The sequence below is a fragment of the Microplitis demolitor genome, chromosome 3 (genome assembly GCF_026212275.2).
Source record: "Microplitis demolitor isolate Queensland-Clemson2020A chromosome 3, iyMicDemo2.1a, whole genome shotgun sequence".
Classification (NCBI taxonomy): domain Eukaryota; kingdom Metazoa; phylum Arthropoda; class Insecta; order Hymenoptera; family Braconidae; genus Microplitis; species Microplitis demolitor.
In genome coordinates this window covers 7,038,515-7,052,900 of record NC_068547.1, presented here as the reverse complement: position 1 = coordinate 7,052,900, position 14,386 = coordinate 7,038,515, and the positions used below count along the sequence as shown (strand labels likewise).

Sequence of the window (14,386 nt, the reverse complement as noted above, 5' to 3'; positions counted from 1 at the left end):
CCTGAGAGTGATGGCTCGCGGTCAGGTAGCTCATTATCACTGCGTAACATTCCACCACAAGCTAGTTCAGGTGCAGGAGGTGGTAGTGGAGGAAGTACTGGTGGCACAGTTCAAAGCCCTTCGCATAGAGGTGTACATCGTAGCATTTCTGCAAGTAATGCTAAACCCAGTAGACGTGCGTCTGCTGGTGTAGAAACTCTTCGTAAGTTTTATCAACTAATTTATTTAGACAAAAAAAGTTTAAATATTACATTCAATTAATTATTATAAATTTTCTTATTAATTAATTAATTTAATTTAAAATTAAATTTAAATCCTTTTATTTATACCATAAAAAGAAACATTTATTTATGTTTTTTTATTTTTCATGTACAATTTCTATTAAATTATTGATTTTTAGGTGGAGTACCAAGTCCAGGTAATGCAACGAACCATAACCATGCATCAACTGTCACTGGTGGAACAGTAACTGCTAGTAGTGGTAGTAATTTTAAACGTCAGAACACCGTTGATGCAGCGACTATTAAAGAAAACAGTGCCCGTGTCTCATCGACACGAACATCAGCACCTAAAAATAATCCAGGGCAGCTTGATACCAGTGAGTTTATTTATTGTCAACTGATAAAATCAGAAATTAACACATTTTTGTTTTAATTTCATTTCATTTTTCATCTTCAACGACATTTACTTTCGCTACGTTGACAAAATTCATATATATATCATTTAATCAGATACAAAAAAAACTCATTTTCATATATTTTTCAAAATAACTTATCAAATTACACATTAGAGTGACCCGAAAAAATTGACTATTTTTTTTCGAATCTTTTATGAAAATTTATTGGTTTACGATGTTTTAAGAAGCCACTCCAAAAATCAGCTCGGTAAAAAATTTTCAAGAGGTCGCTCACGAATTTTGAAAATATCAAAAAAGATTGGAACTCGGATTTTTTACTTCTAAATTTTTTCTTTGTCATGGCAGCAATAGTTTATATTTGTGAAATCATGACTATGCTGAAAATTTCAGCCCAATATTTAAATATTTAAACGGCGCTCAAGAATTTTGAATATTAGCTGATAATATGTGACTAATACTTTGAATTAGTTTTTGTATTTTTTTATAACTCAGTTATTGTCATGTCACTAAAATATAACTTTTGCATAACCAAAAATATACAGGACAGTCTTAAACAATTAAATTTTGTAAGTTTTGAATAACCGAAAAAACATAAAAATTGAATTAAAAAATGAAAAAGTAAGTAAATAACTTATTATTTCTATTTCTCGGGTTGTATTTTCATTTATTGTCATGCAAATTAATAGTGAAAAAATCGAGACGATTTATTATTAATATTTAAGGGTCGCTCGAAAACGTCCAAAAGACAGCACTCGGAAACATTCAAAATTCTTGAGCGAGGTTTAAATATTTAAATTTTGGGCTTAAATTTTTAACGTAGTCATGATTTCACAAATATAAATTATTACTGCCACGAAAAAGAAAAAAATTTGAAAAAAAAAGCATTCAAATTTCAATCATTTTTGATATTTTCAAAATTCATGAGCGACCTCTTGAAAAATTTTTATCGAGCTGATTTTTAGAGAGGCTTCTTAAAATATCGTAAACTAACAAATTTTCATAAGAAACTCAAAAAAACAATAGTCGGTTTTTGTGGGTTACCCTACTCTATATCCATAATTATAATTCTATTAAATTATTTATTTAGTTATAATTTTAAAAATTTAATTTTATAATTTGAAATCTCGTGATTTCAATGGATTTTTAACTTATAATTTTATTCTTTAATTATTTATTTTATTTTATAATTTTGTTGGCGTACGTTAAGTTTTTTTGTGTTGAAACACATCTAATGAAGCTTGCAGTGACAATGTTTATTCTAGGCGTCGGTACGAGTCCTGGTGGTAAAGGAAGAGTTGGAAAGAGTAATACTATAAATGCAGGGGTAGGTGGTGTACGACCTCTTACTTCCCCTGCTCCCGGCTCCGTTGGTCGACGCAGTACTATCTCTTATGATCAAGCTAAAACGTCCTCTTCATCTACCGAGAGAACTAATGACGTACCTAGGTATAATTCTCAATTTATATTTTTTTTCCAACAGCTTTATAATCACTATGTATGTATAACAACTATTATAATTTAATATTACATTCACTAATCACTTTTATGCATGATTCATTTGAAAACTAATTAAAGTGATATTTTATTTTCTTACTAGATCTTATTGACCTAGTAATAGATTAATAAGAAAAAAATCACACCTTTATTTTAAAATACTAATAGATTCCGGAACTTAACAATGATTTTAAATAATTTTTTATTTCTCATCAAGAGGGTAAGAAAGTGTATCTAAATTAATAGCAGAGTGAACGAAACTCAGTGAGATTATTTATTTTTTGCATTATTATAGCATGCTTGCTGCTGCCTGCCAATCATTAATCATTCACCAAAAATAAATATTCGTTCATTATTATTAATCTCATAAAACTTTACAAAACTTTTAAAGCCATTAAACTCATATAAATTAATCTATTCAAATAGCGTTATTTCTTTACTATTCAAATTCGTTTTTAAAGTCAATAATTTAAATCAAAATATTAAAAAAAATAAAGAATATAGCAGGCGTTAGATTTAAATATTATTTTTGGATGTACTTAATTTAACTAATGGATCAGGATCGGGACGTTTGTTGATAAATTTTTTACACAGCTTAACCGAGGGCCCTAGGCCAACGCGAGGTCATATCAAGTCTGCCAGCATCAGTGCAAGTCACAGATCTACGAGTGGTGTAGCTCCCAGTGATCAATCGCTACTGGATACTCAACCACGGAATGTTCACAACTCCTTACTCACATCGACTGACCCTCTTAGGCAGAGGTACAGGCTCCCCATCGTATTTTTTCAATCGGCATTAATTATTTAATTTTTCAAAGTTTAATATCTATTTTTTTTTCTTTTTTTTTTATCGAGATTAAAAATATTATTTATTTATTTTTTCTTATTAATATTAGGCCACTAACTCTCTTGGGGAATCTACACATCGATGTCGAATATTCGCAACTACTCACGAGTTCAGTGGGACTAGTTGATTTTCATATTATTTTATAGATTTTCGTCTGTTTACTCAATTTTTCGTAGCTTAATACTCGATCGAATCATATAAGTAGGAGCTCTAGGATAGTTTTTGGTCATATTGTCATTTCATATTTTTCATTAGTGCATGATAATTAATCTTAACATATTTTATTTATTTCATCATTTATTCATATTTTTTTAATTATTTCAAGTACTATCGTTGCTAGTGTTTATACACAAATTTTTTAAACATTGATAAATTTTTATTTCACTAAATAATAATAAATTAACTGTAGTCATTAAAGCAAAGTTGCTTGAACTTACTATAAAATCTACTGAGCTTCGGAAATGTTTAATCACGTTCATAAATACTGCTTTTTGTCGTTAAAAGTTTTGTATTTTAAATACAGGTTATTACACTTTCTCTCCACAAACGGTTGTATATATTATATATAGGGTAGTTGAATGGTGAATAAATACTTAATCAGTGAATAAACACTTATAGTTTTATTATCTTTTCACATGGAATAAATTCATAAAATCATAATTCAAGTTTTAAAAGTCATCGTCGATCAAATGAAAATTAAGAATTTTTTTTTCTTTTTTTTTTTTTTTCAATATAATTATAATAAAAATTTGAATTATAAATGGTAGAGTTAAAGTAATATTTGTTCACTGGTCGTGTTCATTCACTAAATCAGTCATCTTATGTATATGTATATTAGGGTGGCCCAAAAAAACCAACTATTATTTTTTTCGAGTCTCTTATGAAAATTTATTGGTTTACGATGTTTTAAGAAGGCTCTCCAAAAATCAACTCGATAAAAAATCTTCAAGAGGTCGCCCACGAATTTTGAAAATATAAAAAATGATCGAAATTTGAATTTGAATTTAAAATTTTTTTCTTTCTCGTGGCAGCAATAGTTTATATTTGTGAAATCATGACTACGTTTAAAATTTAAGCCAAAAATTAAAATATTTAAACCTCGCTCAAGAATTTTGAATGCTTACGAGTGCTGTCTTTTGAACGTTTTCGAGCGACCCTTAAATATTAATAATAAAGCTTCTCGATTTTTTCACCATTATTTTCATCACAACGAATGGAAATATAACCCAAGAAATAGAAATAATGAGTTATTTACATACTTTTTCATTTTTTAATTCAATTTTTATGTTTTTTCGCTTATTCAAAATTTACCGAATTTTATTGTTCAAGACTGTCCTGTATATTTTTGGTTATGCAAAAGTTATATTTTAGTGAAATGACAATAATTGAGTTATAAACAAATACAAAAACTAATTCAAAGTATTAGTCACATATTATCAGCTAATATTCAAAATTCTTGAGCGCCGTTTAAATATTTAAATATTGGGCTGAAATTTTCAGCATAGTCATGATTTCACAAATATAAACTATTGCTGCCATAGAAAGAAAAAATTTAGAAGTAAAAAATTCGAATTTCAATCATTTTCGAAATTTTCAAAATTCGTGAGCGACCTCTTGAAATTTTTTTATTGAGCTGATTTTTGAAGAGGATTCTTAAAACATCGTAAGCCAACAAATTTTTATAAGAGACTCGAAAAAAAAATAGTCGGTTTTGTTTAGGCCACTCTAATGTATATATATGACATGACCATGCATTTTCTAAAAATTTTGTGAATATCAATGATTGTAATTTGTACTAAATAACAGCTACTTTTTCTTTTTCACTATTTTCATTAATCACATTTTAGAAAATTATTTAAATTAAACAAAAATAAGTTTCATTACATTTTAATAAGAATATGTATACTTATTTTTATTTTTTATATATTTTTTTTATAACAGCATGGGAGTATCTCCAAGCAGCAGATTGGCAACCCCGACGACACCGGCATTTCCACGAAATGTACCAAGTCGCAGTACGTTCCATTCTGGCCAAAATCGAGCGCAGAGAAATCATACTCAGGTTTGTGAAATTAATTAAAATGATTCGGTTAGTTAGTTGAATAATTTTTTTTTTTTTTTAATGATTGAACTGAAAGTTGCAAAAATTACAGGGACATACCCATACACAGGATACAAGTGCGATAAGTCCACTGGCAAGACCATCATTTTTTTCGAAATTGTCGTCAAGGTTCTCTAAACGGTAAGTTTAATATTTTCTTATTTTTTCCTATTTATTTAATAAATCATTAGCTGCTTAGATATTTTGCATGTTAATATAGTAAATTCCACTCTTTTAAATACAATAATTCAATGTCGGATTAACTTTACTGATAATTCTAACGAAAATCATTTAAAAACTATTTGAATCCTTAAATTCATAATGCATTAATATTTTTTAATGATCATTCATTTTTTTAACAAATCATACTATATAGAAATAATATCTGAAAATGATCAATGAATTAAAAAAGTTTTATCTTATGAAAAAAAATAAATATTGAACACAAATTTATTTGACCCAAATACTATCTTATTTATGTATTATTTTATGAACGAATCCGAAGAATTATCGTATCTATTGTTGCTTGCATGCTATTTTATGTTTTTGTTTTAAGGATGCACAATGACTATGTATTATTATTTGTCAAAAATCCTCACGGGATAACGATGCATTAATGAAAAAAAAAAAAAAAAAAAAATGAAATAAAATAAAATAAAACAAATAAATAAATTAATATTATAAATACAGTAAAATCAACTGTAATCCAATGAGTTAGCAGCGACCATTATCAGTGAAAGTTATATTTTAAATGTAGCTTGTTTAAAGTTTATTTTGTTATTATTTATTATCGATCATTTGGCACACGTTTTATTGTTTATTAACCTTGATCGATCGATAACAAACCTGCTTGATGGCGTCCTTATTTTATTCTATTTTATTTATTTTTATTATATTTGGAAAATATAGTTGTTATTATTAGTTTTAATGTTAAATATATTTAATATTATACAACTATTTCTACAATATTATATTAAAAAACTGAACATACATAGTACTAGAAATATTACATAATAATTAGAATATTTTAATTTAAAGTTCTTCAATTAAAATTTTTTAAATATTTAAAAATAATGGAATAAATTTAATGACAATGTTTAAATTTAAAATTAAACTACCTCGCATATTCATTGTGCATCCCGTTTTATTCTCTTATTTGTAGCGAGGCATATTTTTTAAAATTTTATATAAGATATAGCTATGATTATATTATGAAATATATGGGGATGGCATGTTAAGTACTTGCCGACACAAAATGCTTTATCTAAAGGTGTGAATCACAGAATAACGGTAGTATATTTATAATTTTAAAAATAAATAAATAAATAATTAAAATTATCTTTCATGAAATGGTCACTGTATACATTGTCGAAGTAGTAAAAATTATATAATAAATATATAAACGTAATAAATTATTTGCATAGCCATTAATGCATCATTAAAATTTATAAATTTCGTTTTTGTTATTTTTTGTTTTGTTTTGTTTTACTGATATCGGTTAAAATTATATGCTGCAGGACTTGAATCCAAGTTAATTGGCTCCTTCTCAAGTTCAATGATGACCAAAGTCATAAAGACGCGATTTTCCGCAAACAACCTCATGACATAGTGCACTGTGAGACATGAAATACAACTAGCCCTTAAATATCTAGAATAATAATAAATTTTTAAGATGCAAGAATGCAAATAAGTCGTGACAGTCGAAGCTCAATGGAAAATGTGATTTATAGAACAAAAAAAAAAAAAAAAAAATAACAAACATTTAAATGATAACAAAATAATCGTTTAATAATTAAACAACAAGAAAATATTTTTAATTCCGTTATTCTGTGGTGCACTAAGTTGAAAGTAGAAATATTTCATTTTATAAACTTTGAATGTTAATCGACAAAAACAAAAAAAAAGTTAACTATTATTGTGTCTATAATATACATTATATGGATAAAATTGGTATGTAGAAGCTCGATTCGTTTTTCACCATTTTATATATATGTATATGCATATATAAATTGATGAAAAAAAAACAAATGTCTTCCACATCGATGATATTATATAGACGTTAGTAGTGTCGATATTGGCAACCAGATGATTGCCTTATGCACTTATAATTAGACGTAGCACAGAACTTTGTGCCTTCCCTATTTCTGCTTGTAAATCATCACTTTCAATCACACATTAAATAATAAGTAATATCATTTCATATTTTTATAAATGGGTCATTATATTTGGGTGTCAATATATTTTTTATTTTTTATTTTAAAACAAATGCCTACTATTGAAAATTATTTCTTGTTCATGTATGACTTTTTTTTTGTAAAATATATGTATATGTATATATATATATTTTGCTACATAAATAATTCCTGATAATAAATCATCAAAATTAGTTAGCTTATGCTATAAAACCATAGCATTAGTGAAAACAAAAATTGTTTTAGTGTAAAAAAATAAAAAAGTAATAATCATGTAATGCGACATCGCCAGCGTATAAGTCTACAATAACTATTTAGTTATCGCGAATTTATATGTCATTGAAAAAAAAATGGATCGGTTAATTATAATGGTCCCATACATTAACAGGTTTTCTAAGTGAAAAGGTGAAGACTTGCTCAGTTTCCTCATGCTAAAACGAGAGCGAGTGACAGACTGGCTAACTCACGCATCGGTATACTTGCCAAAAGAGCTGCATATTCCAGACACTAGATGATTCGTGAAAACTTCTTCGCAACGGAAAATAAAAAAAGAAAAAAAAATTATTTTCATATTACTATTAAAAAAGTATATCAATTCATATGAGAACAATTGACAATTAAGTGTATACTATATGCTGATTATCGAAAATTGGCAATCGTTCAGAATAATTAGGTTTATTACTAATTATAAATATTAATTATCCATATAAAAAATGATTTTTTTTTTAAATAATAATACCATCAAATTTCAAATATTATATAAACATAAGTATTTATCTATAATAATTGATAACATCGAAGAAAAATTAATTCAGGCTATATTGTGTCATTAGATTTGACTGTGATCTCATTACTTTCATCATGACCCGATGTTGTTTATTTCAATCGAATTCAGCTTAGTTTACTTTCACTTTTTTCCGCTTTTTAACGTACAATTAAAAAAAAAAATAAATGCATTTTTAGGAATTAGTTGAGTTGTGAAATAAAATTAATTACTCGTTTCATAATTTAATAATTTAATTGAGGGGAATAATGTAAATCTGTTGAAATATTACTTAATAAGATTTGTTCATATATTGGCGCTTTTTTGTCTTCTATTTTATAATCAATAATAAATCAGCGTCAAAGTTAAATTCGCATATATTATAAATAAGAGACTGTATAAAACTATTATTTAATTGATTAACTAAATAATAGATTTTATAAAATAATAACTTAATATTGATTTCTTTGGCATAACTAGTAGCATTCATTATCGATTATGTTGAGAAACTGATTTTTTTTTTTTTAAATTAATTTCATTTAATAACTCATAAATATTCCGACACATATATTCATAAACACCAAAAGTATATTATACTTTAACGATTTTTACAAAATAATAAGTATACATTTTAAAAGATTTCGGTGTATAATTGAATTGAAAAACAGGAGCTTACTTATGCATCTCATTACAAAAATATTTTATAACATTTTAAATAAATTATTACGATGGGATTTCTAAAGTATAAAAATATGTATTTTAGATGAATTGAGTTAATTTTCATAAGCAACAAAAACAACAACAAAATATATATATTAATAATTAGGATAATCAGTTAAATGATTTATATCAATGTAAAGCCTTTATTCTAAAAATTATTTTTATTATTTTTTTCGTTTTTTATATTATCAGTAGCATGTATTATAAATTTTGGTCATGCTTTACTGTAATATAAACGCATGAATGTAGTTGAATTTTAAAATAATGCAAAAGAAAAAATTATTATGTTTGTTTTCCGGTAAGTTAAAATGTATATGTCATAGTTAAATTTGGCAAAAATGAAATTACCAAGTAAAAAACATTTAAAAATAATAATTAGATACATTTACATTAAATGACGATTTATAGATATTAACTTTATTTCCTGTATAGCCTGTACTATTTGCTGCTCTTCAATTGTGTACCTGTTTAAACTTAAAAAACAAAGTATTTATATATATATTTTTTTTTAATATTAAATTTATCTTTTTTTTTTTATATGATTTATATTATTTATGTAATTTGTTTGATTTTCTAACGTTTGACAGTCAGGTATCATTTGATGAAAAGCAGTAAATACAATACAAAAATTGCAGGATAAAATGATTATTTAATAATATTAAGAAGCAATAATAGATATAATTTCATTTTAATAAATATTTTGAAAACCGTCTTTTAAATGTTGTATAAATTTATTTCTTACTACCTATATTTAAGAAGTTAACTTTTTTAGATTATTTATTAGTTATTTATATATATTTTTTTACTTTACTTTAATTTAAAAATTAATTATTTCCATAAGTTTTAATTAGCTTGCATGTCATAACTGTTTTGCTATATATTATTTGATAATAATATTTAACTAGCTTGCTACATTTTGTTATATTAAGTATATACATATATAAACAACAAGTGTTAATGCTTAACACAGTTAATAATTAAAACTGAAAAATTATTTACAACTCAATGTATAATATTAAGCCTTTTGAATGTAAAAAAATAGTCGATTGTTATTTTTTAACGAAAAAATCGTAACTTAAGTAATTATATTTAATTTTTGAAAATTTGATAGTAAGTTTGCCGTTCGGTCTACGGTAAAGATACACGGCAGGCTCGCGCCATGACACTTCACACATATACATGTGTTTGAACGTGTACTTGGCGCGAGATACTATCGTTCATTAATGTGTAGTGTATGTAAGGATAATTTCATTGTTGTAAAATATTTTACTTATAATTATAATTTAGTTACTTTAATTAATAATTATAAATTGATGAATTTTCACTAAAATCTTGAATAATATCCCATTAATTAATTAATTAAATTGAATAATTGATGGAATTAATAATTACAATTAAAGGATCAATTATAATGACTACACGCTGGTGATGGTCGTAAATAAGAAAAAATTTTCATTTCATTTATACAGTCGAATCATCGTTAGCAATCGCCTTTGTTTTGTTATTTCAGCGCCATGGACCAAACAGCACCCCCGAAGCATCCAGTTGTAAGGTATGTTACTTAATTTTACTCATTACATTATTCGTATTATTATTTTTAAACGGTGTATTTATAACTATTCTTTATTGAACTGCGCGATTATTCGTTCTCACCATGTTATTAATAAAATTAATAATAACATTCATGTTTAAGTTTCAAAATCATTAAATAATTTTATAAATAATTATATAATCACACAGGTGACAACAGTATTTATGTACTGTATAATAAACTATATACTTTAAAGTTATATAGGTCAGCATGTGCATGGAAAAAAAGTGCAGTTTATAGAAAATAAATACAACATTATTTTTAAAATTTGCATGAGGTTTATTCAAAACATATTTTATTAATTTTAAATGTTATTGAATATTATAATTTATAAAATTATTTTTTGTCAATAAAAAAAAGAGATATTAAAAATAATAAAATTATAGTATTTAGAAAAATACAAAATTAATTTAATTTAATATTTATCTCAATAGAATAATAATTTTGTACATTTATATTTATGATTTTTTTTTATTTTTCAGCGGAGCAACGACTAACGATGAACAAGTTAAACCACGTAGCTTACGTTTTACTTGGAGTATGAGGACTACGAGTAGTCGAGACCCGAATGATATTATGGAGGAAATACGTAAGGTAAAAAAAATATCTAAATAACAATACCAAGATCGTGTCCAACCTTTATGAGCCGTTTTGTTTAATCCATAATTATTAACATGTTAAAATTATTGTTGAGCATCAGTGTCAAAATCTTTTTTATGGTTTTTTAAAAATTCTTTAAAAAAATCAACTGTATTTGCAGCAGCAAATCACTCAATATAAATTAATAAATAAAATGAAAAACCATATTTTTTTTTTATAGTTATTTTTTGAAGTTTCGAGTATTAGAATAAAATTTTAATTTGAAGAATAATATTGATAATTAACTATTATTAATTTTTTAAATAAGGTCCTTGAGTGTACCCATAGTCGCTCACTACAAGTTGTCATGTTCCATTACTCGATCAACACATGGCCCTATAGTCGTTCAAAGACAATATCAATTAAACTATGATAAGTTTATTGATTTGGACAAATAATTTATAAATTATACTACTTTATTCTTTCATAATATAAAATTTCATGAATTTTTAAAATGTATTTAATAAGACATAGTTATGACAATTCTTAAAAAATTTTACGGAACCTAAATTAAATCTAACGAATGAACGTTAAAGTAAAAAATGCCCGACTATGCGCGATTTTGAAAACAGTCATTTAATTAAAATTTATAATCTATTATAAAATAATTTGATACATGATATTTTAATATATTTAGATTCACAAATAATTATTTATCAATAATAATATTTTTAGTTGTAATTTTTTTTTATAAAAATTATAAAAAAACGTCTTAAACAGTTAAAGTGAGCGACTAATGGTACTGAGCGGGTATAGAGGCTTTTACTTTACTTAATGAATAAACATATAGAAGTAAAAATATAAATATTTAATTCAAATATAACTCCATGCAATTGTGGTGAGGGCGATCATTCAAAAAATTAAAATTTTAACAGATTTTTATTTATGATATATAAGTAACAAGCTCACAAATATTGCACAGGATCGCTAGTGATGAGACTTAAAAATTATTTTTAAAAAATTGAATTATACATCAATAGAATTTGTGATTATTTTATTTTAGGTACTGGATGCGAATAAATGTCAATATGAACAGCGAGAACGGTTTCTCTTATTATGCGCACATGGAGATGCAGCAACAGATAGTCAAGTTCAATGGGAAATAGAGGTTTGCAAATTACCTCGGCTTTCATTGAATGGTGTACGATTTAAGCGAATACTGGGTACATCAATAGGATTTAAGAATATTGCCAGTAAAATAGCTAATGAACTCAAGCTGTGACTGCCGGCTGCGGGTGGTTTAACCACTAATGTTAATCCATAACCCTTTCGTGAATTAAATCACTCATTGACAGATGACAAGGATTTATCATATTACTATTATGCCTGGAATTCAGACTCAGACTCTGATGAATCAGATACACGAGAAGTATTTGTTTGATTGTCTTTTAATCCTGTAACAATTAACTAAAAATGTCTTAAAAAAAAAAAAAGAAAAACGCGTAATAATTATCATGATTGAAAGATGTTAATGGAATTAATGAATAGTTGAAATCAATATGATTTAAAGATCTAACTCTAATTATGGACGATTGTCTTTTCGTAATCATTCATTTCCCTTCCATCTTTCCCGTGTGCCAAACAATAAGGCCCGGTTTTTAACTTTTTTTTTCATGGGATCAAAATAAATTATTATTATTATTTTAATTATTATTTTAATTATTATTATTATTATTATTATTATTATTATTATTATTATTAATTTAATCAATTATTCTACGATAATTTCTACATCAGAACATGAAACTAAACTTAATGGTCGTGATATAAAAATTTTTCCTCTATCTCATAACTCATCACTACGTTATGAAACGATTCAATAAATTAATTTTAATCGAACTATTAAAAAAAATAAAAAAACGTCATGGGTTTTTTCGTAGTTGATTTTCATCTATCGAATTCATGATACCCACAGGAAACCCTTGGGATAATTATTGTACCTGTTAATGATCTAATAAAATGCATAAAAACGTCTAGAGTGTCGAAATACAATGATGCTATAATTATAATATTATCTATATATATAAAAACAAAAAAAAAAAAAAAGAAACAAAAATCTGCCACCAATCTTAATTTTCAAATAAACTTCTCAGAACAATTATAAATATATTTACAATGTGGCATAAATGTTTTCATTATGGACGTCCATTTTAAAAAGTCAAGTGTGCAAAATTTTTTTTTTTATAGATAAAAACGATTTGATATTTTTTTGAATTAAACTAATTTTTTTAAATTGTAGTTTATTGCATAAAGTTGATTAGAAAAAATAGTTGATTAGTTGGTTGAATAGAAACTAGAATCGCTGCTGGCTGAGTAAAAAAAAAGAAGAAAAATAACTGTTTGATCAGTCCTACGTCTATTTGATTGTAAGTTTATTATCAATTAATTAATGACAACTTTTTTTTTAAATATATATAATTGATGAATGTGAATAATTAGATAATGAAGCATCTGTAAATGCTTCAATACAAAAATATTGAGCCGACTCAGTAAAAAATAGTAAAATAAAATGATAATATTAACTATAATAATTGATTAATGATTATTGCTAATACTCGTATCTATTGTGAATAATAATGAACTATATACATATACTATATAGTTTCGTGAAATGATTCAATTACAGATTTTAATAAAAAAGTAATATCGAAATGATAAGATCTGGTATATCTAATTGAAATAAAATTACTATAACAAGAATAATATTAGGTTTAGAAATTGGCTATTTTATGCTTAAATTTTTTTTATTACCAAGTAATCTACGGTTCGATATATCAAATAAATCAATGAGAATAATTTTTGTGAAAGCGTTTGAACCGTGCTAAATAAAAATTATTATTTGTATATTGTAATATCAAAAGGTACTAAATTATAAAAGTCTCAGTGCATCTCACTTAAAAATAATACATCAGTCGTTATTAAATAATTCATTACGGGATGTGTTTTGTATTAACCTACTAATTAATTTAAAACAACTTGCACAATTAAGAAAATATATCAAATACTTGAAGCGAAAATAATTTATTGGCAATATTTATATTCATTTTTTAATATTTTTACGTCATATTAACGAATTTAAAAAAACTATGTCGTACGATATTCATAAATGACTGATAGAAACCGACAAAAGTTTTAATATGATATCCTAATTATATAAAATATAAAAAAATATATAATACCAGGAAATAAAAATTAATTTCATAGTAGACACTGATAAAACAAGTGACATTGGCAACGGGACTTAGTTTTTTTTTTTTTTTAAATAAATCTGTACAGTATCATCATAGTTTTTTTCATTTTCATTAAATGTAATATAATATAATTATCGCGTCATATTTCAATTGAGCCAAGTTAATAAGGAAAAAAATATAAATAATTAAAATTAATTAAACATATTAAAGA

General features: G+C 25.2%; 1 protein-coding gene across 16 annotated transcripts in view; it reads left to right on the top strand.

Moving 5' to 3' along the window:
* LOC103572676 (serine/threonine-protein kinase MARK2) overlaps positions 1-12,958 on the top strand; it is a 39,293-nt gene extending 26,335 nt beyond the window's left edge. For 8 of the 16 annotated variants that reach the window (XM_008551387.3, XM_008551402.2, XM_053737265.1 and 5 more), the window contains 9 exons: positions 1-202; positions 401-598; positions 1,882-2,083; positions 2,726-2,893; positions 4,920-5,040; positions 5,132-5,220; positions 10,265-10,306; positions 10,828-10,939; positions 11,988-12,958. In XM_008551387.3, the coding sequence (XP_008549609.1) occupies positions 1-202; positions 401-598; positions 1,882-2,083; positions 2,726-2,893; positions 4,920-5,040; positions 5,132-5,220; positions 10,265-10,306; positions 10,828-10,939; positions 11,988-12,206 (1,353 nt within the window). In that variant the 3' untranslated portion in view covers positions 12,207-12,958. Of the gene's footprint in view, positions 203-400; positions 599-1,881; positions 2,084-2,725; positions 2,894-4,919; positions 5,041-5,131; positions 5,221-6,596; positions 7,044-7,659; positions 9,467-10,264; positions 10,307-10,827; positions 10,940-11,987 lie in introns of those variants that run through there. The other 8 variants (XM_008551396.3, XM_008551393.3, XM_008551394.3 and 5 more) reach the window with 7 other exon arrangements.
* Positions 12,959-14,386: the final 1,428 nt, after the last annotated feature.